At 41.0% G+C, this 26,891-nt stretch overlaps 1 protein-coding gene across 2 annotated transcripts in view; it reads left to right on the top strand.

The window, feature by feature from the left end:
- Window positions 1–26,891, top strand: part of CASC4 (cancer susceptibility candidate 4) — a 122,208-nt gene that overhangs the window by 45,789 nt on the left and 49,528 nt on the right. For both annotated transcript variants that reach the window (XM_011992079.1, XM_011992080.1), the window contains exons 5-6: window positions 2,646–2,790; window positions 3,120–3,200. In XM_011992079.1, the coding sequence (XP_011847469.1) occupies window positions 2,646–2,790; window positions 3,120–3,200 (226 nt within the window). The remainder of the gene's footprint in view (window positions 1–2,645; window positions 2,791–3,119; window positions 3,201–26,891) is intronic.

Below are 26,891 nucleotides of genomic sequence, written 5' to 3' on the forward strand. Positions count from 1 at the left end.
AACAGAAAACGGACTTAGTGGAAAAACTGGTGAAATCTAAGTCTGGAGTTTAGGTACTAATAATATACTGATTTTTTTTTTAGTTTTGCAAATGTATCATGGTAATTATGGATGGTACATTAATAGGATGTTAACATTAGGGGAAACTGGGTAAGGGGTGATTACTTTTCTGTAAATCTAAAATTATTTCAGAATAAGAAGTTTATTTTAAAAACAATCAATAGGTCCCCTAACCAAATCACAAACATTGCATCTAGAAAAGCATTTTATTAATATTAATATTGTCCATTCATAGAAAGGTACTGTCAATAATGCATTAAAGAGACAACATCTTTGTTAACTGCTTTCAGTGGAAAAGTATTTTTGAACAGTAGCTTGTTGACTTTTAATTTTGTTCAATATTTGTCTTATCCACATCTGCAAAAGAGTGAAGAGTACTACAGCAATAGCCTTATGAGATAGCGTAATAGTGAAGATGCACAGAGATGCAAGCTGGCTGCTCAAGTTGTGCCTCATGGATTTTCTCAACCTTGGTGTTTATGTTAGACATGTTCAAAAATTTCAGTTTATCATTTCATTCATCAATGATTAAGCTATCAGAATTGATTATAGCTTACCAAGTTACAGGAAATGTGGGATTTGGAGTCAGAAAGACTGTGATTAGAATTCCTTCTTCACAATTCTCTAGTTTTGTGACTTTGTACAAACTGCTTAATTTTTTTTTTTTTCTGAGACTGAGTCTTGCTCTGTCGCCCAGGCAGAAGTGCAGTGGCCCCATCTCGGCTCACTGCAACCTCCGCCCCCCGAGTTCAAGCGATTCTTCTGCCTCAGCCTTCTGAGTAGTTGGGATTACAGGCGTGGGCCACCACGCCCGACTCGGTTTTGTATTTTTAGTAGAGACGGGGTTTCACCATGTTGGTCAGGCTGATATCGAACTCCTGACCTCGTGATTCACCCACCTCGGCCTCCCAAAGTGGTAGGATTACAGGCATGAGCCACCGCACCTGGCCCAAACTGCTTCTTTTTTTTTTTTAAGTGGAGTCTCGCACTGTTGCCCAGGCTGGAGTGCAGTTGCGTGATCTCGGCTCGCTGCAAGCTCCACCTCCCGGATTCGCGCCTTTCTTCTGCCTCAGGCTCCCAAGTAACTGGGACTACAGGCGCCCGCCACCACACCCAGCTAATTTTTTTGTATTTTTTAGTAGAGACGGGGTTTCACCGTATTAGCCAGGATGGTCTCAATCTCCTGACCTCGTGATCTGCCCACCTCGGCCTCCCAAAGTGCTGGGATTACAGGCATGAGCTACTGCGCCTGGCCTTAACTTCTAAACTGCTTAACTTTTTAAAGCCTCAGTTTTGTTTTTCTCAAAACTATGAATTTTATTTCTACTAGAGTACAGCTATGAAAGCAATTGGAAACTGTGAAGCACGATGCAAATATTTGTTGATTTTTCCTGCCAGGACACTGGAATACCTACACCTGATTGTCAGAGTATCCTTTCTCCTTTATTGTGACACATTCTTAAGATTTGACTCTTGTGGCCGGGTGCGGTGGCTCACGCCTGTAATCCCAGCACTTTGGGAGCCTGAGGTAGGCGGATCATGAGGTCAGCAGATTGAGACCATCCTGGCTAACACAGTGAAACCCCCTGTCTACTAAAAATAAAAATTAGCCGCGCGTGGTGGCGGGCGCCTGTAGTCCCAGCTACTCGGGAGGCTGAGGCGGGAAAATGGCGTGAACCCGGGAGGCGGAGCTTGGAGTGAGCCGAGATCCCGCCACTGCACTCCAGCCTGGGCGGCAGAGGAAGACTCTGTCTCAAAAATAAAAAAGATTAAAAAAAAAAAAGATTTTGTTCTTGTTTTTCTAGATTCCATATAAATTTTTTCGTACTATTTTTATAACATTACTAAGAATTATATTTCATACTGCTTTAGAGTTTACAAAGCATTTATAGATGCATTAAATGTTGACTAGAGGAACCCATATATGGCATCCCAAACTTGTGTACTTGACTCCTTGCTGCTCCCAATTTTCCACGGAGGCAAACTCAATACTGGTCCATCGAGAGAACTGAGTTAGGCCTAACCATATACTTGAAGATTTGCATTTCCAAGAAGATGCTAGGTTAGGAACAGGGTTGGAGGAAGCACCGACCTGTTTATTGTCCTGCCATTACTTGCTGTGCTTCGGTGGCCAGCACACTTAGGAAGAAGATTGCCTGTTTTTCACCCTTGCTCTTGAAGAAGCACCTGTATGCCAGTCTCCTCCTTTCTGCCGTCCTGCTTGATTCTAACATATGCTTACAGAGAACCCACCCTGCCCATAGCACCCAGGAAAATGCCCAATTGTAGGCCATCAGGGCAAGGTATAGTACTCAGCAGGCTGTCTTGCAGAATCAGACACCTCAGCATAGCCAAACAGAGTCACCTCTGATTGCCAAATCATTCATTTACTGTAGCTAGAGATTTTCAAAAGTGTTATTCTTTGACTTTTTATCAGGTATAAAAATCACACAGAAAATAATGTATCCTGCATCTCCAGTTGTTCATTATTTGAACGCATTTGAACCATTTAATTAATAGTTGTGTCAGTGGTTTAACTATTTGAACTGAAAAATATTTATTGTTACCGAATCTTTATCTAGCAGCAAGAGTCCCACAAGATTCAATCAAATGGTGGAAAAGAATTGGATATAAACGATCAAGTCGTACCTAAAAATATTCCAAAAGTAGCTGAGAATGTTGCAGATAAGAATGAAGAACCCTCAAGCAATCATATTCCACATGGGAAAGGTATTATTATTATTATTATTTTGTTTTGTATTAATAGGATATTAACTTTTTCTTCACATTTTTAAGTGAATATTTTCAATCAGAAAGAAAATTGTTTGATTTTAGTTCACACATGATTAAGTGTCTTCATTGTTTCAAATTTGGATCCTTTGATGAAAGAGAAAAAAGAGTAAGTTATTTTAGAGTTACAGCTATGTCCAAAGCAAGATATAAAGATGTTCAGTTGATGTAGTCTATTACTTTTAGAAACTGATTGTTACATTCCTTCAAAACATTTTCAAATTATGTAAGAAAAATTATAGAATTCTATATTTCTGTTACTTGGGCAGAACAAATCAAAAGAGGTGGTGATGCAGGGATGCCTGGAATAGAAGAGAATGACCTAGCAAAAGTTGATGATCTTCCCCTTGGTAAGTAAAAATTGTTAGAGAATTCAACTAAAGTGATGATAATACATTTCATGTGACCCCATTCTCTTTTTGGATAACACTTGGAAAAGTCAGATTTTTGGATGATTGATATTTCTAGTTAATTAAGTACCCATTAATTGCCAGGACTTTTTTTGGATACTACTTTTATAAAATTTTTTGCTAAGATGTATAAAATGCTTGTTTTTACCTTGATAAGAATCACCTATATTTGAATCTTTTCTTCACGACTCAGAGTTTTTGCTTATGACAGTTGTACTATATAGAGTCATTTATGTTTACTAAAAGTATGCATGTCTCTTTTCTTTCCTACCAAATGTGCCCAGATTCCTGTGTTGTTGGTGTGCTTTAATATGGCATAGTAATACCCTAATAAGAGTTATTTAATTATTTAGTTTTGAGGGCTTGGTTGTCCTTTTAGTGAATTACCCCACACTTTTGGATAGTTTGTTTACCATTTTTTTTCTTCTTTTCTGGCCACTTCTGTTCATTGTGTCTCTTTCCTCCTTAACGTGTCTGCTTCTTATCCATTTTCACTTGCAGTCCTCATCCCACTTGTTGCTATCCTAATCCCCTTCATTTTTTTCCTTCATGTCTCTTCTTTGTTTTTCTTGCTATATCTGTGTTTCTTGGCTATTAATGGTACTCCTCCCTGCTGACTCCAATTTATTATGGTAGAAAAATAAGAAATTAACAGCATGCCTCTGCTGCTTTTGGCTGATTTTATTTCTTCTCAATCTCAGTAATTACTTCTGTGATTATAGCTAGTTGTACATGACTGAAATTGCTGAATGTTTAGACCAAATAAATGAAATATTTGTCCTTTCATTTATATAGTTTTGTTGTCTTTTCAAATTCTTATGGGTTTCCAATTCATAGCGATTTCCCCTAAAATAAAGGTAAGGACAAAAGCAATAACATGAATTTGAAAATAAAGAATCAGAATTAGCAAGCTTTGTTTGTAAGAAAATGAAGTAATCCAGTGATTTTTAAAAATTAATTAATTTTGAGATAACAAAAATCTCTGACGCTCAGGCTAGAATGCGGTGGCGCGATCTTGGCTCACTGCAACCTCAGCCTCCCAGGTTCAAGCATTTCTCCTGCCTCATCCTCCTGAGTAGCTGGGATTACAGGTGTGTGCCACCATGCTCAGCTAATTTTTGTATTTTCAGTAGAGGCGAGGTTTCACCTTGTTGGCTAGCTGGTCTCAAACTCCTAACCTCAAGTGATTCTCCCGCCTTGGCCTCCCAAAATGCTGGGATTACAAGCATGAGCCACCAAGCCCGAACTCTTTTTAACATTTTTTTTAATTTAATTTTTTTTTCTTTTCTTGAGACAGGGTCTCACTCTGTCACCCATGCTGGAATGCAGTGGTGCAGTCATGAGTAACTGCAGTCTTGATCTCCTGGGCACAAGCTATCCACCCACCTCAGCTTCCTGAATAACTGAGACTACAGGTGTGTGCCATCATGCCCAGCTAATTTTATTATTTTCTTTATTTTTTATTTTTTATTTATTTATTGTTTTTGAGACGGAGTCTTGCTCTGTCGCCCAGGCTGGAGTGCAGTGGCCGGATCTCGGCTCACTGCAAGCTCTGCCTCCCGCGTTCATGCCATTCTCCTGCCTCAGCTTCCCGAGTAGCCAGGACTACAGGCGCCCGCCACCTCGCCCAGCTAGTTTTTTGTATTTTTTAGTAGAGACGGGGTTTCATCGTGTTAGCCAGGATGGTCTCGATCTCCTGACCTCGTGATCCGCCCGTCTCGGCCTCCCAAAGTGCTGGGATTACAGGCTTGAGCCACTGCGCCCAGCTTCTTTATTTTTTTTATTTTTGTGATATGGGATCTCGCTCTGTCACCCAGGCCAGAGTACAGTGGCACGATCACAGCTCACTGCAGCCTCGATCTCCCGGGCATAAGTGATCTTCCTACCTCAGCCTCCTGAGTAGCAGGGACTACAGGCATGTGCCACAACACCTGACTATTTTTTATAGTTTTTTGTAGAGATAAGTTTTCATCATGTTGCCCAGGCTGGTCTCGAACTCCTAGCCTTAAGCGATCTGCCTGCCTTGGCCTCCCAAAATGCAGGGATTACAGTCATCAACTACCATGCCCAGCCTGTTTATTTTTCTGTAGAGACAAGGTCTCACCATGTTGCCCAGGCTGATCTCAAAACTCCTGGACTTGCGTGATCCTCCCACTTCAAACTCCCAAGGGGCTGGGATTACAAACATGGGTCACTGCACCCAGCCAACAAATACAGAGAGAGAGAGCCAAAAATTACATATATTTTTTTCAGACAGGGTCTCGTTCTGTTGCCCAGGCTAGAGTGCAGTGATCATTGTTGATGGTAGCCTCAAACTCCTAGGCTCAAGCCATCCTCCCACCTCAGCCTCCTAAGACTACAGGGGCACGCCACCACATCTGGCTAATATTTTTATTTTTGTAGAGACAGTGCCTCACTGTGTTGCCCAGGCTACTCTTTAACTCCAGACCTCAAGCAATAGTCCCGCCTCAGCCTCTCAAAGCACTGGGATTGTAGGCAGGAGCTGTGGTGCCTAGCTGTAATCCAGTGATTTTTAAAGTGTGGTCTTTGGATCAGCAGTATCAGCATTACCCAGGAACTTGTTAGACCTGCAAATTCTTAGGTCCCATTCCAGACCTACTTAATCAGAAATTTTGGAATGGAGCCCAGTAATTTGTTTCAAAAAGCTCTCCTAGTGATTTTGATCTATGCTAAAGTTTGAGAACCACTGACTTAGATGTTAAAGAAATGTCAGGGCAGGAACTCTGTATTCTTCTAAATTTTTTTAGCACTTACTGTAGTCACAGTTGAGTTTTAGGTTGATTAATCTATTTTACATTGCGCTTGTATATTTTAAAAACTATACCCAAAGTTTTGTCAAGGACATACTGCTGGTTTCTGATAGAAGCACTCTATTCAGGTATGAGCAAGAGTTGGCTACCTGCATACATTTATTTTTCATGTAATATACCTACAAAGTTATTATTTGTATTTAAGTATATATAATTTTAAACCTCTATTGTTTATTTCCACATACTTTTCTCTTTTTTTGTTTTTTTTTTTGTTTTGTTTTTTTTTTTTTGAGACAGAGTCTCACTCTGTCGCCCAGGCTAGAGTATAGTGGCGCGATCTTGGCTAACTACAAGCTTTGCCTCCCAGGTTCACACCATTCTCCTGCCTCAGCCTTCTGAGTAGCTGGGACTACAGGCGCCTACCACCACACCTAGCTAATTTTTTGTATTTCTAGCAGAGATGGGGTTTCACCGTGTTAGCCAGGATGGTCTCGAGATCCTGACCTTGTGATCCGCTTGCCTCGGCCTCCCAAAGTCCTGGGATTACAGGTGTGAGCCACCACGCCTGGCCTATTTCCACATACTTTTCAAGTTAAAATTTTGTCATTATTACTCTAAATGTGCAATGTCTCCATTTATTTTCTCATTGGTCATAATTTATTACCCAGCCACCAGGAAGTTCCAGTGTTTAGGGTAAAATGAAATGGGAATACAAGAGATAGAGATCTTGTCTTGACCATTATTAGGTATATTGTCCTATCAGACAGTGGTTTTCAAATGTCTTTCACACATGAGCCATTCCAACAGATAGAAATCTTATCTTGCCTCTTCTGCTTCCTTAATAATAATAATTTTAAAAGTACACAATAATTTTATTTTTTTTTTATTTTTTATTTTTTTGAGACTGAGTTTCACTCTGTCGCCTAGCCTGGAGTACAGTGGCACAATCTTGGCTCACTGCATCCTCCGCCTCCCAGGTTTAAGCAGTTCTCTTCCTCAGCCTCCTGAGTAGCTGGGATTGCAGCGCCCACCACCACTCCTGGCTAATTTTTTTTATATTTTTAGTAGAAACGGGGTTTCACCATCTTGGTCAGGCTGATCTTGAACTCCTGACCTCATGATCCACGCGCCTTGGCTTCCCGAAGTGCTGGGATTACAGGCGTGAGCCAACACGCCTGGCCAATTTTGTTAGATTTTATAAGAATGAGTAGTGCTACTGTTGATGAGATGCCAACAAATTCATTATCTGATTTTTACAACGTGAACTTGCCATATACAACTTACATGGTTGTAGCACTATAATCTGGAACTGGGAAAAACACCAAGTATGTTAAAATTTTGTGTAAATTGATCATTAATGTAAAAAATGTCTCTATGCAGACATTTTCTGCATTGTCATGGCATATTAAAGGCCTTCCTCTGGATTTTTTTTTTAACTTTTATTTTTATTTATTTATATTTTTTGGGACAGGGTCTTGCCCTGTCACCCAGGCTGGAGTGCAGTGGCATGATCATGGCTCACTGAAGCCTTGACCTCCTGGGCTCAAGTGGTACTCCCACATCAGCTCCTGAGTAGCTGGGACTACAGGCGTGTGCCATCACACCCAGCTAATTTTGTTGTTGTTGTTGTTGTTGTTTGTAGAGACAGGGTCTCGCTGTGTTATCCAGGCTGGTCTCAAACTCCTAGGCTCAAGCAGTCCTCCCACCTCAGCCTCCCAAAGCACTGCAACTATAGGTGTGAGCCACCATGCCTGGCCTGGATTAATATTTGAAGCTCTTTAAACTATTGGTGCTTTGCTTTGATAATCATTCTTCATAGCATTTATCCTTAATTATTTGAGGAAGTATTTTGAGTGTAAAGATTGTTTTGAAATGTTAACTGGTAGAAGGAAACTTTGAGCTCTGTGATCATTCAGATGCAAACACGAAGGAAAGCCATGTCATATCTTTGTACCTTGAGCTCCCTACATGCTACCTTGCGTATAGCAGGGTCCTGGTAAATGTATACGGTTAAATTCTCAGGCTATCTTTAATGGTGAGACAATGGTCTCTGGAGTCAAATTGCCTAGATTCAAACGTTTGGCTCTTATCTTTTAACAATTATGTGACCGTTTTTTTGCCCTTATATGTAAAATAGAATAATAACAATTCCAACCTCACAGGAATGTTGTGAAATTTAAATGTAAAGCACTTAGAACAGTGCCTGGCACATAGCAAGTGCTATATAAATCTTAGTTTCTGTTGGCCGGGTGCAGTGGCTCATGCCTGTAATCTCAGCACTTTGGGAGGCTGAGGTAGGCAGATCACTTGAGGTCAGGAGTTCAAGACCCCCTGGCCAACATGGTGAAACCCCGTCTCTGCTAAAAATATAAAAATTAGCTGGATGTGGTGGCAGGCACCTGTAGTCCCAGCTACTTGGGAGGCTAAGGCAGGAGAATCGTTAGAATCCAGAAGGCGGAGGTTGCAGTGAGCCAAGACTGTGCCTCTGCACTCCAACCTGGGCGATAGAGCGAGACTCCGTCTCAAAAAAAAAAAAAAACTTAGTTGCTGCCATTATTATTTCATGTAATCATAGCCCCATTTTTAATCTCTTTGCCACTCCTTTCCCTCAGTTTTGCCTTTTCTTCCTGAAGTAATGTATGCCAAAATTCTTAATGTCAATGCAAGTTCTGGTGTGTATGTGTTGTCCTATTAGCTATAGAGGCAGTACCTCCAAAGAGGAAGCAGAGAAAAGAACATATCCTGGCTGGGCATAGTGGCTCATACCTGTAATCCCAGCACTTTGGGGGGTCGAGGTGGGTGGATTACTTGAGACCAGGAGTTTGAGACCAGCCTGGCCAACATGGTGAAACTCCATCTCTACTAAAAATATAAAATTATCTGGGCGTGGTGGCACACACCTGTAATCCCAGCTACTTGGGAGGCTGAGGCAGGAGAATCCCTTGAGCCCAGGAGGCAGAGGCTGCAGTCAACTGAAATTGCACCACTGCGCTCCAGCCTGAGCGAGAGAGTGAGACTCTGTCTCAAAGAAAAAAAAAAAACATATCCTCGTAATTTAAAAACGGACTGTTATATATACTGACAGTTTTGTTTAAGATAGCTAGGACCATACTAGAAATTACAGTAGAACAGGGCGAAACTATTTTTAAATATACCTCTGAGGCCGGGCACAGTGGCTCACATCTGTAATCTTAGCACTTTGGAAGGCTGAGGTGGGAGGGTCGCTTGAGCCCAGGAGTTCGAGACCAGCCTGAGCAACATGGTAAAACCCTGTGTCTACAAGAAATAGAAAAATTAGCCAGTCATGGTGGCATGCGCCTATAGTCTCAGCTACTCAGGAGGCTAAGGTGGGAGAATTGCTTGAGCCCAGGAGGCGGAGGCTGCAGTGAGCAGAGATCGCACCACTGCATTCCAACCTGGTGTCAGAGCGAGACCCTGTCTCAGAAAAAAAAAATGTATATATAAATATATATATACACCTCTGAAACAGTCAAGAGTTATAGAGCATGTGCTTAGGGTTAGCATTTTGTTTCAGCTTCTCAGCTCCCAAAGCCATACAGTGAAACCTTACTGGGTTTTGTTTGTTTTTAATGTTTGATTTGAAACTAATCACCAAGATGTTACAGGAACTTTATGATTTAATGAATTACCTTCTTGACCTAGATACTTATCTGTATGCTGATTTAGATAACTGTAATGTTAGGCAGTTACATATTTATATCACTAGTTTTTAAACTTTTAAAATCTTTTTGTTATTTATTATTTTTTATTTTTAGAGACAGGATCTTGTTCTGTCATCCAGACTGGAGTACAGTGGCATGGTCATAGCTTACTGCAGCCTCAAACTCCTAGACCCAAGCAATCCTTCTGCTTTACCTTCTAGAGGGACTGTGATTACAGGCTTGTGCCACCACATGCAAAACTTATTTATTTATTTTTAATTTTATTTTATGTTTTTTGAGACGGAGTCTCATTCTGTTGCCCAGGCTGAAGTGCAGTGGCACAGTCTTGGCTCACTGCAAGCTCTGCCTCCTGGGTTCACGCCATTCTCTTGCCTCAGCTTCCTGAGTAGCTGGGACTACAAGCACCTGGCACCACGCCTGGCTAAGTTTTTTTGTATTTTTAGTAGAGACGGGGTTTCAACTGTGTTGCCCAGGCTGGTCTTGAACTCCTGAGCTCAGGTAATCTGCCCGCCTCGGCCTCCCAAAGTGCTAGGATTACAGATGTGAGCCACCGCACCCAGCCTTTCTTCTTGATATTTAGGAGTTCTTTAACAGTATGTAATGCAAATATCTTCTCTGTATTGTATCTATAAACAGAGGAAAATTGTATTTCTGTCTTGGAAACTTTTTTTTAGCTTTAAAAATCCAATCAGTCCCAGTAAAAATTACCCCTATTGACTTACTTTGGGGGAAACCCTCTATAGGTATAAAGATATTTATGTACCTGAGCAATTGGAAGTTATTTTCTAATTAATAACTTAGAAAGAAAAAAATTACTCCTCTTGGTTCTTATTTTTCTTTATTTTTATTTTATTTTTTCTATCAACAGCATCCAGGAAAAGCTTTTAGGTTTTCGTGTGTGTGTGCGTGAGAGACAGAGTCTCACTTTGTTGCCCAGGCTGAAGTACAGTAGCATTATCTCGGCTCACTGCAACCTCTGCCTCCTGGGCTCAAGCAGTTCTCCTGTCTCAGCCTCCCAAGTAGCTGAGATTACAGGCACCCACCACCATGCCTGTCTAACTTTTTGTATTTTTAGTAGAGATAGGGTTTCGCCATGTTGACCAGGCTGATCTTGAACTCCTGACCTCAAGTGATCCACCTGCCTCGGCCTCCCAAAGTTCTGGGATTACAGGCGTGAGCCACCACACCCAGCCAGGCTTTTAGTTTTTAAATATTAGGTAGAGGTAATCTATTTGTAAGATAATAGATTTTCTAGAACAGAGGCTTTAAGTGATGGTTGCATATTGGAATCACTGGGGAGCTTGGAAAAAAAAAAATACTGATGCCTAAATTCCATTCCAGAGATTTTGTTATATTTGGTCTGGAGTTTGACTTTGGCATTGAAGGTTTAAATGCTCACTAGGTGATTACATTATGTAGCTAAGGCAGAAAAACCTTTGCTCTAGACAGATTCTCTAGATCTATACTGTATTAATGCAGTAGCCACTGGTCACATGTGGCGATTTACATTTAAATTCATTACATTTAGGTAAAATTAAATTCAGTTTCTTAGTCAAACTAGCCACACTTAAAGTGCTTAGTAGTTACTTGTGGCTAAAGGCAACTAACTGTGTTGGATAGCACCAATGCAGAACATTTTCATTATTGTAGAAAGTTCTGTTGGACAGTACCACTCTAGATTGAAACCGGTAATAGTGGTTTTATGGGGAAGAAGATTGGGACAGGGATGAAAAGGTGACTCGTTTTTCATTATATAATCTTTTGAACTTCTAAATTTTTGTATAATACTAATAAACTACCTATTCAAAAAAATCGTTATTTAAAAAAATTAAAGAGAGGCTAGCTGTAGTGGCTCACGCCTGTAATCCCAACACTTTGGGAAGCCTAGGTGAGAGGATTGCTTGAGGCCAGGAGTTCGAGGCCTGGGCAACATAACAAAACCTCATGTCTTAGGAGAAAAAAAAAAAACAGGCATAGTGGCACACACCTGTAGTCCTAGCTACTTGGAGAGCTGAGGTGGGAGGATTGCATGAGCCCAGGAGTTTGAGATTGCAATGAGCTGTGATTGTACCACTGTACTCCAGTCTGGGTGACAGAGAGAGACCCTGTCTAAAAAAATAATAATAATAATAAGAGAGAGAGGAGGCAGAGCGAGATAGCTGAATAGAAGCCTCCACTGATTGTCTTCCCTGCAGTAGCACCAAATTTGACAACTGTCTACACATTTTTGGTTCTCATGAAAACTTTTATAAAACTAGACACAGGTGAGCAATCACAGTACCTGGTTTTAACTTAATATTATTAAAAGGGGCATGGAAGGAGTAGGAAAGACAGTCTTGAATTGAATACACCACCCCCCAACCCCTGCAGTGGCCTTGCAGCATGGAGAGAGAATCTGTACACTTCCAAGAGTGAGTGTGTAGTAATTGTGAGACTTTGCATTGGAATTTAGTACTGCCAACACTGAGCGGAACTCAGCCAATGCCCACAGAGGAAGCCTGTGGACTAACCCTAGTCAGAGGGGAAATTTTCTCTCCCAGCAGGCAGAACTTGAGTTTTGGCAAGCCTTGCCATGGCAAGCTACAGTGCTTTGGGGTCTTAAATGAACTAGAAAAGCAGTCTAGGGTAGAATGACTGCAACTCCCAGGCAGGTCCTAGAGTAGTGCTGGGGTCAGAGCCAGTGGTCTTGCAGGGGCACACAACCTAGTGAGACAGCAGCCAGGGTGACTAAGGAAGTGCTTGTGTCACCCCTTCCACACAGTACCAGCCAGTTCAGCTTGCCAGTACAAAAGAGACCCCTTCCTTCTGTTTGCGGACAGGAAAGGGAAGAGTAAAGAGGACTTTGTTTTGCAACTTGAATACCAGCTCAGCCACAGTCATCTAGGGTACCAAGTAGAGTTTTGAGACCCCTATTCCGGGCCCTAGATGCCTATAGTGTCTAGACACAGTCAGCGCCAGAAGGGAATCTCCTGCCTTGAAGGGAAGGACTTAGTCCTGGCAAGATTCATCACCTGCTAACTAAAGAGCCCTTGGGCCCTGAATAATCAGCAGTGGTAACCAGATAGTAGATGCCATGACCTTGAGTGAGACTCTGAGATATGCTGGCTTCAGGTGTGACCCAGCACATTCACAGCAGTAGCGACTACAAGTAAAGACTCTCTGCTTAACAAAAGGAGAGGGAAGAATAAAGGGGACTATGTCTTGCAGCGTAGATTTGAACTTGGTCACAGTTGGGAAGAGTACCAAGTGAACTCTTAGGGTCCCTAATTCCAGGCCTTAGCTCCTGGATGGCATTTCTGGACCTACACTATGCTAGAAGGGAGCCTGTTGCTCTGAAGGGTGAGTCCCAGGCCTGGCAGTGTTCACAAGATGACTGAAGAGCCCTTGGGCCTTAAGTGAACATTGTCAGTACCCTGGCAATACTCCCCATGGGCCTGTGGTGGTGGTGGACACAGAGAGAGACTCTGTTTTGGTGCCAAACTTACTGCAGTAGAAAGAATACCAGGTAGATTTCTAACATTTCCAATTTCAGGCCCTGGTTCCCAAACATCATCTCTGAACCTGCTGGGGGAATTCGCCACCCGGAAAGGAAGGACACAAGCCCAGCTGTCTTCATCATCTGCTGATTGTGGAGCCCTAGGGCCTTGAGCAAACATAGGTGGTAGCCAGGTAGTGGTTACAGCAGGCCTTGGCAAGACCCAGTGCTGTATTGGCTTCAGGTCTGACCTAGCACAGTTCTAATGGTGGTGCCACAGGGGTACATGCCTATAGTCCCAGCTACTCCAGAAAGCTGAGGTGGGAAGATCACTTGAGCCTGGGAGGTTGAGGCTGCAGTGAGCTGAGATCATGCCATTGCACTCCAGCCTGGGCACCAGAGCAAGACCTTGCCTCAAAAAAAGAAAACAACAACAAAAAATTAAGGCCCAGCAATCTGTTGCCTACGAGAAACACACTCACCTGTAAAGACACACATAGGCCGGGTGCAGTGGCTCACGCCTGTAATCTCAGCACTTTGGGAGGTAAAGGCAGGTGGATCACCTGAGGTCGGGAGTTCCAGACCAGCCTGACCAACATTTTAGTCTGTACTAAAAATACAAAATTAACAGGGCGTAGTGGTGCATGCCTGTAATCCCAGCTACTCGGGAGGCTGAGGCAGAAGAATTGCTTGAACCCAGGAGGCAGAGGTTGCGGTGAGCCGAGATCGCGCCATTGCACTCCAGCCTGGGCAACAAGAGCGAAACTCTGTCTCAAAAATAAAATAAAATAAAATAAAATAAAATAAAAAAGACACACATAGACTGAAAATAAAGGGATGGGAAAAGATGTTCCATGCAAGTAGAAACCAAAAAAAAAAAAAAAAGAGCAAGAGTAGCTATACTTAAACAAAATGGATTTCAGGACAAAAACTGTTAAGAGACAAAGAAGGTCATTATATATAAAAGGGTCAATTCAACAATGGGATATAGCAGTTGTACATATATATGCACCCAGTGTTGGAACACCCTGATACATAAAGCAAATATTAGAGCTAAAAAGAAAGATAAATTTCAACACAATAATAGCTGAAGACTTCAACACCCTGCTTTCAGCATTGGACAGATCATCCAGACAGAAAATCAACAAACAAACATCAGACTTCATCTGCACTATAGACCAAATAGACCTAATAGATATTTACAGAACACTTCCTTCAATGGCTGAAGAATACACATTCTTCTCCTCAGTACATGCATCATTCTCAAGAGTAGAGGCCATATGTGAGGCCACAAAACAAGTCTTAAAACATTCAAAAAATTGAAGTTATATCAAATATCTTCTCTGAACCACAATGGAATAAAATTATAAATCAATAACAAGAGGCATTTTGGGAACTGTACAAACACATAGAAATTAAACAATATCCTCCTGAGTCACTAGTAGGTCAATGAAGAGATTAAGAAGGAAGTTGCAAAATATCTTGAAATGTAATGGAAACACAATATGCCAAATCCTATGGGATACAGCAAAAGCAGAACTAAGAAGGAAGTTTATAGCTATAAGCTCCTACATCAAAAAAGAAAACTTCAAATAAACAACCTAACAATGCATCCTGAAGAACTAGAAAGGCAAGAGTAATCCAAACCTAATGTTAGTAGAAGGAAAAATAAAGATCAGAGCAGACATAAATGAAATTGAAATGAAGAAAACAATGCAAAAGATCAAGGAAAGAAAAAGTTGGTGTTTTGAAAACTTAAAACTGACAAACTTTTTAGCCAGACTAAGAAAAAAAGAAGACCCAAATAAAGTCAGAAATGAAAAAGGAGATATTGCAACAGATAATACAGAAATTCAAAGGATCATTAGAGGCTACTATAAGCAACTATATGCCAGTAAACTGGAAAACCTAGAAGAAAGGGTTAAATTCCTGGACACATACAGTCTACTAAGATAGAACCATGAAGTAATATAAAACTTGAACAGACCAATGACAAGTAACAAGTTGAAGCTGTAATAAAAAGTCTTCTAGCAAAGAAATACCCGGGATCCAGTGGCTTCACTGTTGAACTCTACCAGACACTTAAGAAGTAAAACCAATCCTACTCAGACTATTCTGAAAAATAGAGGAGGAGGGAATACTTCCAGACTCATTCTAGGAGACCAGCATTAGCCTGATACCAACACCAGTTAAAGACACATCAAGGAAAAAGAAAACCACAGACCAATATCTCTGATGGACATTGGTGCAAAAATCCTTAACAAAACACTGTCAAACCGAATTAAGGAACATATTAAAAAGATCATTTATCATTGAACAAATGAGTTTTATCCCAGGGATGAAAGGATGTTTCAGCATACATGACTCAATTAATGTGGTATCAACAGAATGAAGAACAGAAACCATATGGTCATTTCAGTTGATGCTGAGAAAGCATCTGATAAAATTTAACATCTCTTCATGATAAAAATCGTCAAAAAACTATTTAACCTAGTACTGGAAGTCCTAGCTAGCAATCAGATAAAAGAAAGAAAGAAAGGTGGCCATGCACAGTGGTTCATGCCTGTAATCCCAGCACTTTCAGAGGCCGAGGCGGGTGGATTACGAGGTCAGGAGATCGAGACCACCCTGACTAACGTGTCGAAACCCTGTCTCTACTAAAACAAAAAATTAGCCGGGCGTGGTGGCTGGCACCTGTAGTCCCAGCTACTTGGGAGGCTGAGGCAGGAGAATGGCATGAACCCGGGAGGCGCAGCTTGAGGTGAGCCAAGATTGTGCTGCTACACTCCAGCCTGGGTGACAGAGCGAGACTCTGTCTCAAAAAAATAAATTTTAAAAAAATAATAATAAAGGGCATCCAAATCGGAAAGGAAGAAGCCGAATTATCCTTGTTTGCAGGTGATATGACCTTATATTTGGAAAAACTTAGACTCCACCAAAAAACTATTAGAACTGATAAATTCAGTAAAGTTGCTGCATACTAAATCAACATACAGAAATCAGCAGCATTTCTATATGCCAACAGTGAATAATCTGAAAAAGAAATCAGGAACATAATCCCATTTACAATAGCTACAAATAAAATACCTAGGAATTAACTTTACCAAAGAAATGAAAGATCTTCACAATGAAAACTGTAAAACATTGGTGAAAGAAATTGAAGAGGACACACACACAAAAAGGAAAGATATTCCATGTTCATAGATTGTAAGAATCAATATTGTTAAAATGTTCGTACTACCCAAAGCAGTCACAGATTCAATGCAATCCCTATTAAAATATGACAGTCTTCCCAGAAATGGAAAAAACAATCCTAAAATTTATATGAAATCATAAAAGGCCTAGAATAGCCAAAGCTATCCTGAGCAAACACAACAAAATAGGGGAAATCACATAACCTGACTTCAAATTATACTACAGAGCCATAGTAACCAAAACAGCATGGTACTTGCGTAAAAACAGACACATAGACCAATGAAACAACAGAGAACCTAGAAACAGTTCATACATCTACAGTGAACTCATTTTTGACAAAGGTGCCAAGAATATGCATTGGGGAAAGGACAGTCTCTTGATTAGATGGTGCTGGAGAAGCTGAATATCCATATGCGGAAGATCAAAACTAGCTCCCTGTCTCTCACCACATACAAAAGTCAAATCAAAATGAATTAGCAACTTAAATCTAAGACCTGAACTGTGAAACTACTAAAAACAACATTGGGAAAACTCCCTGGGACATTAGACTGGGCAAAGATTTCTTGAGTAAAACCCCACAAACACAGGCAACCAAAGAAAAGATGGACAGATGGGATGACATCAAGTTAAAAAAGCTCTGCACAACAGAGTAAACAGTCAGAAAAGTGAGGAGTGGCCAGGTGCAGTGGCTCACACCTGTAATCCTAGTACTTTGGGAGGCCGGCAGATCACCTGAGGTCAGGAGTTCGAGACCAGCCTGGCCAACATGGTGAAACCCCATCTCTACTAAAAATATAAACATTACCTGGGCGTGGTGGCAGGCGCCTATGATCCCAGCTACTCGGGAGGCTGAGGCAGGAGAATAGCTTGGACCTGGGAGGTGAAGGTTGCAGTGAGCCGATACCGCGCCATTTCACCCCAACCTGGGCAACAACAGCAAAACTCCATCTCAAGAAAAAAAGTGAAGAGGCAACACACAGAAAGGGAGAAGATATTTGCAAACTATCTATCTGACAAGAGATAAATAATCAGAATATATAAGGAGCTCAAACAACCATATAGAAAAAAAATCTTATAATTCAGTTAGAAAATAGACAAAAGGTCTGAATAGATCTGTGTCAAAAGAAGACATACAAATGGCAAAGCAGATATATGATAAAGTGCTCAATATCATCGGTCGTCAAAGAACTCTAAATCAAAACTATAATGAGATATGACTTCAGCCCATTTAAAATGGATTGTATCCAAAAGACAGGCAATAAGAAATGCTGGCAAGGATATGAAGAAAAGCGAACCCTTATGCACTGTTGATGGGAATGTGAATTAGTACAGCCACTATGAAGAACAGTTTAGAGTTCCTCAAGAAACTAAAAATAGAGCTACCATATGATCTAGCCATTCCACTGCTAGGTGTATACTTAAGAGGAAGGATATGACCTGGCATTCATATGCAGAAAAAGATACATATAGAAAGGAAATCAGTATATTAAAGAGATATTTGCACTCTTTTGTTTATTGCACTGTTCACAGTAGCCAAGATTTGGAAGCAAGCTAAGCGCTGATCAATAGATGATGAATAAGGAAAATGTGGTATATATACACACTAGAGCACTATTTAGCTGTAAAAAAGAATGAGATTCTGTCATTTGCAACAACATGGATGGAACTGTGGTCATTATGTTAGGTGAAATAAGCCAGACACAGAAAGACAAACTTCACATATCCTCACTTATTTGTGGTGGGAGCTAAAAATTAAAATAGTTGAACTCATGGAAATAGAGAGTAGAATAATGGTTATCAGAGGCTGTGAAGGTTATTGGGGAAGGGTAGGGGGGAAGTGGGGATGGTTAATTGGTACAAAAAATAGAATGAATAAGATCTAGTATTTGATAGCACAGCAGAGAGACTGAATAATAATTTAATTCTGTGTTTTTAAATACCTGAAAGAGTATAATTGGATTGTGACACAAAAGATAAATGCTTGAGGTGATGGATGCCCCATTTACCCTGGTGTGATTATTACACATTATATGCCTGTATCAAAATATCTTGTGTACCTCATAAATATATACACCTACTGTTTACCCACAAAAAAGAAGAAAATGTAAGTAATGCATTTCCTCAAAAAATTATAGGTAATTAGTATTAATCCACTATATGTAATTGACATCTATCAACCACTTCATCCAACAACAGCAGGTACGCATTCTTCTCAAGCTGTCATGGAACACTCACCAAGATAGACCATAAAACATACTTAAACAGATTAAAAAAAATATTAATCACATAATGTCCACTCTCAGACCTCAGTGGAATTAAACTGAAAATCAATAGAGAAAGATATGTTCTCTGCTCCTTCTATATGATAAAGGACTACATCTCATGCAGCACAAGCCATGTTCCTGAGACACTTGGTGAAATTGAAGCTTGTAGTAAACAGATTTGGTTGTACTGGGCATCTGGTCAACTGGGTTGTTTTTAACTCTGGCAAAGTGGATATTGTCATCATCAGTGACCCCTTCATTGACTTCAGCTACATGGTCTACATGTTCCAGTATGATTCCACCAGTGGCAAGCTCCATGGCACTGTCAAGGCTGAGAATCAGAAGTTTGTCATCAGTGGAAATCCTATCACCATCTTCCAGGAGCAAGATACCACCAAAATCAAATGTGGTGATGCTGGCACTGGTTGTGTTGTGTAGTCAACTGGTGTCTTCACTATCTTGGATATGGCTGGGGTGTACTTAGAGGAGAGAGCCAAAGAGTCATCATCTTTGCTCCCTTTGACCCCGTTTGATGGGCATGAACCATGAGAAGTACGAAAGCAACCTCACAATCATCAGCATTGCCTCCTGCACCACCAACTGCTTAGCATCTCTGACCAAGATCATCCATGACAACTCTGGCATCATGGAGGCACTCATGACCACAGTCCCTGCCATCACTGCCACCCAGGAAACCTATGGATGGCTCTTCTGGGAAACTGTGACGTCATGGTTGTGGGGCTCTCCAGAACATTATTTCTGCATCTACTGGAACTTCCAAGGCTGTGGGCAAGGACATCTCCAAGCTGAATGGGGAGAGCACTGGCATGGCCTTCCTTGTCCCCACCACCAATGTGTCAGTTATGGACCTGACCTGCTGTCTGGAGTAACGTGCCAGATATGACTTCAAGAAGATGGTGAAGCACGCGTTGGAAGATCCCTTGGAGGGCACACTGGGCTACACTGACCACCAAGTTGTCCCCTGTGACTTTAATGGTGACATTCCCTCTTCCACTTTCAATTCTGGGGCTAGCATTGCCCTCAGCAACCACTTTGTCAAGGTGATTTCCTGGTATGACAATTACTTTGGCTACAGCAACGGGGTGGTGGACATCATGGTCCACATGGCCTCCAAGGAGTGACAGCCCTCTGGACCACCAGCCCTAGTGAGAGCATGAGAGAAAAAGAGAGGCTCTCAGCTGCTGAGGAGTCCCTGCCACACTCCATCCCCCACCACACCAAGAATCTCCCCTCCACCACAGTTTTCATACCATATCCCCTGAAGATTGGGAGGGGTCTAGAGAGCCCCCACCTTGTCATGTACCATCAATAAAGTCTTCTGTACTCAGCCAAAAATAAAATAAAATAATAGAAAGATAACTGGAAAATCCCCAAATATGTGGAGATTAAACAACTATTTCTAAATAATACATGGATCAAAGAAGAAATCTCAGTGAAATTTAAAAATACTTTAAATGAAAATGAAAATACTACTTATCAAAATTTATAGGATGCAGTGAAAGTCATGCTTAGAGAGAAATGTATAGCAGTGAATGCATATGATAGAAAAGTAGAAAGGTCTAAAATCAATCATTTGTTTCCACCTTAGGAAATTGAAAAAAAAATGCCAAATTCCAAAGTAACCAGAAGAAAAGACGTAATAAAAAATTAGAAACCAATAAAATTAAAAACAGGAAATCAATAGAGAAAATCAGTAGAACCAATAGCTGGTTCTTTGACAGTATTAATAAAAGTGCATAAGCCTCTAGCAAAGCTAAGAGGAAAAGAGAGGACACAGATTACTTCTGTCAGAAATGAAAGAAAGTTATCACTACAAATCCCATGGACATTAAAAGGAAAATAAAGGAATACTATGAACAACTCTGTGCCTACCAGTCTGATAACCTAGATGAACTAGACCAATTCCTTGAAAGACATACTCTGCCAGATCTACAAAAAGATAATCTGAATAGGTTTATATCTATTAAATAAATTGAATCAATAATAACCTTCCAAAGCAGGAAGCACCAGGTATACAAATGGGTTTGCTGGTGAATTCTACCAAACATTTAAGAAGAAACTATACCCCTTATCTACAGTCTCTTTCAGAAGATAGAAGCAGAGGGAATACTTCCTAATTTATTCTATGATGCCCCTGTTATGTCAGTACCAGAACCAGAAAAAGACACTACTACAGACCAATGTCTGTCATGATCTTAGATGAGAGAAAACTACAGACCAATATCTTTCTTGATCTTGTATGCAAAAATTCTCAATGAAATATTAGCAAATTGAATCCCACAATGTATACAAGAATTATAGGCCGGGCATAGTGGCTCATGCCTGTAATCCCAGCACTTTGGGAGGCCAAGGTGGGCAGATTGCTTGAGCTCAGGAGTTCAAGACCAGTCTGAGCAACATGGCGAAAACCCATCTCTATAAAAAAAAATACAAAAACTAGCCAGGTGTGGTGGCATGTGCCTGTGGCCCCAGCTACTCAGGAGGTTGAGTTGGGAGGATTGCTTGAGCCCAGGAGGTTAAGGCTGCAGTGAGCCAAAATCACATCATTGCCTAGGTGACAGCAAGACCCTGTCCCCACCCACGCTCCCTTCCCCCCAAAAAAGAAAAAAGTATATCACAACCAAGTGGGATTTATCCCAGGTATGCAAATCTGGTTTAATACTAACAAATCAAGTAACGTAATTCATCGTCTTAGCAGGCTAAAAAAGAAAAATCACATGACTATACCGATGAATACAGAAAAAGCATTTGGCAAAAACCAAAGCTCATTCATGATAAAAACACAGTTAACAAGGAATACAAAGAAACTTTCTCAACTTGATACAGAGTATCTACAAAAAAATCTACAACTAACAACATACCTAGTGGTGATATACTAGAAATTTTCCTACTAACATCATGAACAAGGCAAGGATGTGCCTTCTCACCACTCCTTTTTAATATTATACTGGAAGTCTTAGCTAGTGTAATAAGGCAAAAATGGAAATAAAGGTGAACACATTGGGAAGGAAGAAATAAAACTCTCTTTTTTCACAGATGTCATTATCTTATATGTAGAAAACCCAAGAGAACTGACAAAAACACTCCTGGAACTAGTAAGTGATTATAGAAAGGTTGCAGGATATAAGGTTAATATACAAAAGTTAATCACTTTCCCATATACCAGCAGTCAACAAATAGAATTTGGAATTAGAAACACAATACCATTTATATTAGTACTCTCAAAATTCAATTATTTAGGTATAAATTTAATAAAATGTGTAAAAGGTCTATATAAGGAAAACTACAGAACTCTCAGGAATGAAATCAAAGAAGAATTAAATAAATGGAGAGCTATTTCAGTTTCATAGATAGGAAGACTCAGTATTGTCAAAATGTCAGATCCTCAGAGTATGATTTATAGATTGATGAGATCCAAGTCAAAATCCCAGAAAGTTATTTTGTGAATATTGACAAACTGATTCCAAAGTTTGTAGAGAGAGGCAGGCCAGGCACTGTGGCTCACGTCTGTAATCCCAGGACTTTGGGAGGCTAAGGCGGGCAGATCACCTGAGGCCAGGAGTTGGAGACCAGCCTGGCCAACATGGCAAAACCCTGCCTCTACTGAAAATACAAAAATTAACTGGGTGTGGTGGTGCACATCTGTAATCCCAGCTACCCAGGAGGCTAAGGCACGAGAGTCACTTGAACCCAGGAGGCGGAGGTTGCAGTGAGCCAAGAGCACTTCACTACACTCCAGCCTGGGTGACAGAGCGAGACTCTGTCTCAAAAAAACAAAACAAAATAAAGTTTATATAGAGAGGCAAAAGATTCAGAATAGCCAACACAATACTGAAGACAAAAGTTGGAGGACTGATGCTACTTGACCTCGAGACTTAATATACAGCTACAGTAATCAAGACAGTGTGGTATTGGTCAAAGAATAGACAAATAGACCAATGAAACAGAACAGAGAGTCCAGAGATAGACACACATAAATATAGTCAACTGGTCTTTGACAAAGAAGCAAAGACAATACAATGGAGCAAAGACGATATTTTCAAAAAATGGTGCTGACAACTAGATTTTTAAAAAATGAATCTAGACATAAACGTTATACCCTTCACAAAAATTAACTCAAAATAGATCGTAGACCTAAATAGAAAATGCAAAAGTGTAAAACTAGAAGACAACAGTAGAAAACCTAGATTACCTTGGGTATGGCAATGACTTTTTGGATACAACACCAAAATAGGGATCCATGAAAGAAACAATTAATGAGCTGGACTTCATTAAGATTTAGAAACTTGTGGCCGGGCGCAGTGGCTCATGCCTGTAATCCCAGCACTTTGGGAGGCCGAGGCCGGTGGATCACGAGGTCAGGAGATCGAGACTATCCTGGCTAACAGGTTGAAACCCCATCTCTACTAAAAATACAAAAAAATTAGCCAGGCGTGGTGGCGGGCACCTGTAGTCCCAGCTACTCGGGAGGCTGAGGCAGGAGAATGGCGTGAACACAAGAGGCAGAGGTTGCAGTGAGCCGAGATTGCCCCACTGCACTCCAGCCTGGTCGACAGAGTGAGACTCCGTCTCAAAAAAAAAGGATTTAGAAACTTCTGTGAGGGAAAATGTCAAGAGAAGGCAAGACTGGGAGAAAAATTTTGTAAAAGACACATCTGATAAAAGACCTATGCAAAATATACAAAGAACTCTTAAAACTTAACAACTAAAGGCTAGGCACAGTGGCTCACACCTGTAATCCCAGCACTTTGGATAGCTGAGGTGGGCAGATCACAAGGTCAGGAGATCGAGACCATCCTGGCCAACACAGTGAAACTCCGTCTCTACTAAAAATACAAAAAAATTAGCTGGGCATGGTGGCAGGCACCTGTAGTCCCAGCTACTCAGGAGGCTGAGGCAGGAGAATGGCGTGAACCCGGGAGGCAGAGCTTGCAGTGAGCCAAGATCGCACCACTGCACTCCAGCCTGGGCCAGAGTGAGACTCCATCTCAAAAAACCAACCAAACAAACAAACAAAAAAAACAACTAGCAATTAGAAAACAAGCTGGCTATGGTGGCTCACACCTGTAATCGCAGCACTTAGGGAAGCTGAAGTAGGTGGATCGCTCAAGCCTAGGAGTTTGAGACAGCCTGGGGAATATGACAAAACCCCATCTCTACCCAAAATACAAAAAAAATGGACAGGCGTGGCCGGGCACAGTGGCTCACGCCTGTAATCCCAGCACTTTGGGAGGCCGAGGCGGGCTGATCACGAGGTCAGGAGATTGAGACCATCCTGGCTAACATGGTGAAACCCTGTCTCTATTAAAAATACAAAAATTAGCCGGGCGCGGTGGCGGGTGCCTACAGTCCCAGCTACTCGTGAGGCTGAGGCAAGAGAATGGTGTGAACCCTGGAGGCGGAGCTTGCAGTGAGCCGAGATCGTGCCACTGCTCTCCAGCCTGGGTGATAGCGCGAGACTCTTGTCTCAAAAAAAAAAAAAAAAAAATTGGATGTGTTCCCAGCTACTTGGAAGGCTGAGGTGGGGGGATTGCTTCAGCCTAGAAAGCAGAGGTTGCAGTGAGCCATGATTACACACCACTGCACTCCAGCCTGGGCAACAGAGTGAGATCCTGTCTCCAAAAAAAAAAAAGAACTGAAAAGAAAAGAAAACAACTTGATTAAAAAATGGACCAAAGACCTAAACAGACACCTCACCAAAGAAGGCATAGAAATGGCAAAGAAACATATGAAAAGACGCTCCACATCGTGTGTCATCAGGGAAATTTAAATTAAAACAGCAATGAGACACCACTACAGTAGATTTTGGGCCATTCTAATAGGACAAGATCCAGAACACTGAAAACACCAAATGCTGGCAAGGACGTGGAACAAAAGCAATTTTTATGTGTTGCTGGTGAGAATGCAAAATTGCCAACTACTTGGGAAGGTAGTTTGGCAGTTTCTTACGAAATTAAACATACTTTGACCATATGATCCTGAAATCCTACTCCCTGGTATCTATCGAAAAGAGTTAAAAACTTATATCCACACAGTAGCCTGCACAAAAATGTTTATAGAAGCTTTATTCTTAATTGCCACAACTTGAAAATAACCACGACATTCTTCAGTAGGTGAGTGGATAAACTGTGGTACCTCTGGACAATGGAATATTATTTACCACTGAAAGGAAATGAGATATAAAGACATGAAAAGACTTGGAGAAAGCTGAGTGTGGCAGTTCATGCCTGCAATCCCAGCACATTGGGAGGCCAAAGTGGACAGATCGCTTGAGCCCAGGAGTTCAAGATCAGCCTTGTCAACACAGTGAAACCCCATCTCTACAGAGAATACAAAAATTAGCTGGGTGTGGTGGTGTGTGACTGTAATCTCAGCTACCCAGGAGGCTGAGGTGAGATAATCACCTGAGCCTGGGAAGTTGAGGCTGCAGTGAGCTGTGACTGCACTCCAGCCTGTATGATGGAGGAAGACCCTGTGTCAAAAACAAAAAACACTTGAAAAAAATTAAGTGCATATTACTAAATGAAAGAAACCAATCTGAAAAGGCTACATACTGTATAATTACAACTATAGACATTCTGGAATAGGAAAAACTATGGAGACACTAAAATGCAACTAAAAAATTAGTAGTTGCGAGGGGATGGGGTAGAGAGAGACGGGATGAATAGGCAGAGCACAGAGGATTTTAGTTTGGTGAAACGCTCTGATACTATAATGGGGAGACATGTTGTTATACATTTGTCCAAACCCATAGAATGTACAACACCAAGAATGAACCCTAATGTAAACTAAGGTACCTTGGGTGATTACAGTGTGCCAGCGTAGGTCCATCAGTTTTAACAAATGTACCACTCTGGTAGGGGATGTTAATAATTGGGGAGGCTATCCATGTATAGCAGGGGATATATGGGATATTTTTCTGTCTTCCTGTCAGTTTTGTTGTAAGCTTAAAACTGCCGTAAGTCTTAAGAAACAATTAAAGAGAGGCCAGGCTCATACCTATAATCCCAGCAGTTTGGGAGGCTAAGGCAGGAGGATTGCTTTAGTCCAGAAGTTTGAGACCAGTAGGACAACATAATATGAGACAGAAGAAATACCACAATTAGCCATGCATGGTGGCATACGCCTGTAGTCCCAGCTACTTGAGAGCCTGTGGTGGGAGGATCACTTGAGACCAGGGGATTGAGGCTGCAATGAACCATGATGGCACCATTTCACTCCAGCCTGGTCAACAGAACGCGACCCTGTCTCAAAGAAAAAAAATAAAAACTAAAGAGAAGTAATTACAGGGATATGTGAGAGGAGGAAAAAAGATAGAAATATTATATCGTAAGGCCAGGTGCAGTGGCTCACACCTCATTATATCGTAAGGCCAGGTGCAGTAATCCCAACAGTTTGGGATGCCAAGGTGGGAGGATTGCTTGAGGCCAGGAGTTCAAAGTTACAGTGCGTTATAATCATGCTGCCCGTACTCCAGTCTGGGCAACAGAACAAAACAAAAAGGTTATGTTTTAAGAAAACATTGTAGTTAATCATTTATATTTTTGGTAGAGATTATTTTTCTAAAAGCAATCTCAGAGAAAAAAATTAAGTTATAAAAATTTTAAAATCTTAAATTGCCAGTCTTGATATTAAAATTATAATTAAAATTTTTTCTTAGATGTCTTTTAAAACAGACATTGGCAAACTACCAGGTTGCCATTTGTTTTAATAAATAAAATTTTACTGAAACATAGACATACTCATTTGTTTATATATTGCCTATGGCTGCTTTTCTGCTAGAACAGCAGAATTGAGTAAGGCCCACAGCCTGAAACACTTACTGTGTGGCCCTTTAAGAAAAAGTTTTCAGATCCCTGTTATAAAGAACACAAATTTGAATCCTTCCTGTAGATTAAAATTTCTACTTTATCATTTCTTTCAGCCTGAAGAACTTCCTTTAGCATTCTTGAAGTGCAGGTCTTCTAGCAGTGAATTTTTCAACTTTTGTTTATCTGAAAGTATCTTTATTTTATTCTCATTTTTGAAGGCTATTTTTGCCAGATATAGAAATCTGGGCTGATCGGTTGAGGGCATTCATTCAGCATGTTAAAGATGCAGTTCCGGCTGGGTGTGGTGGCTCATGCCTGTAATCCCAGCACTTTGGGAGGCTGAGGTGGGTGGATCACGAGGTCAAGAGATCCGAGACCATCCTGGCTAACATGGTGAAACCCCGTCTCTAC

Source organism: Mandrillus leucophaeus, unplaced genomic scaffold (assembly GCF_000951045.1).
Source record: "Mandrillus leucophaeus isolate KB7577 unplaced genomic scaffold, Mleu.le_1.0 Scaffold402, whole genome shotgun sequence".
Lineage (NCBI taxonomy): Eukaryota > Metazoa > Chordata > Mammalia > Primates > Cercopithecidae > Mandrillus > Mandrillus leucophaeus.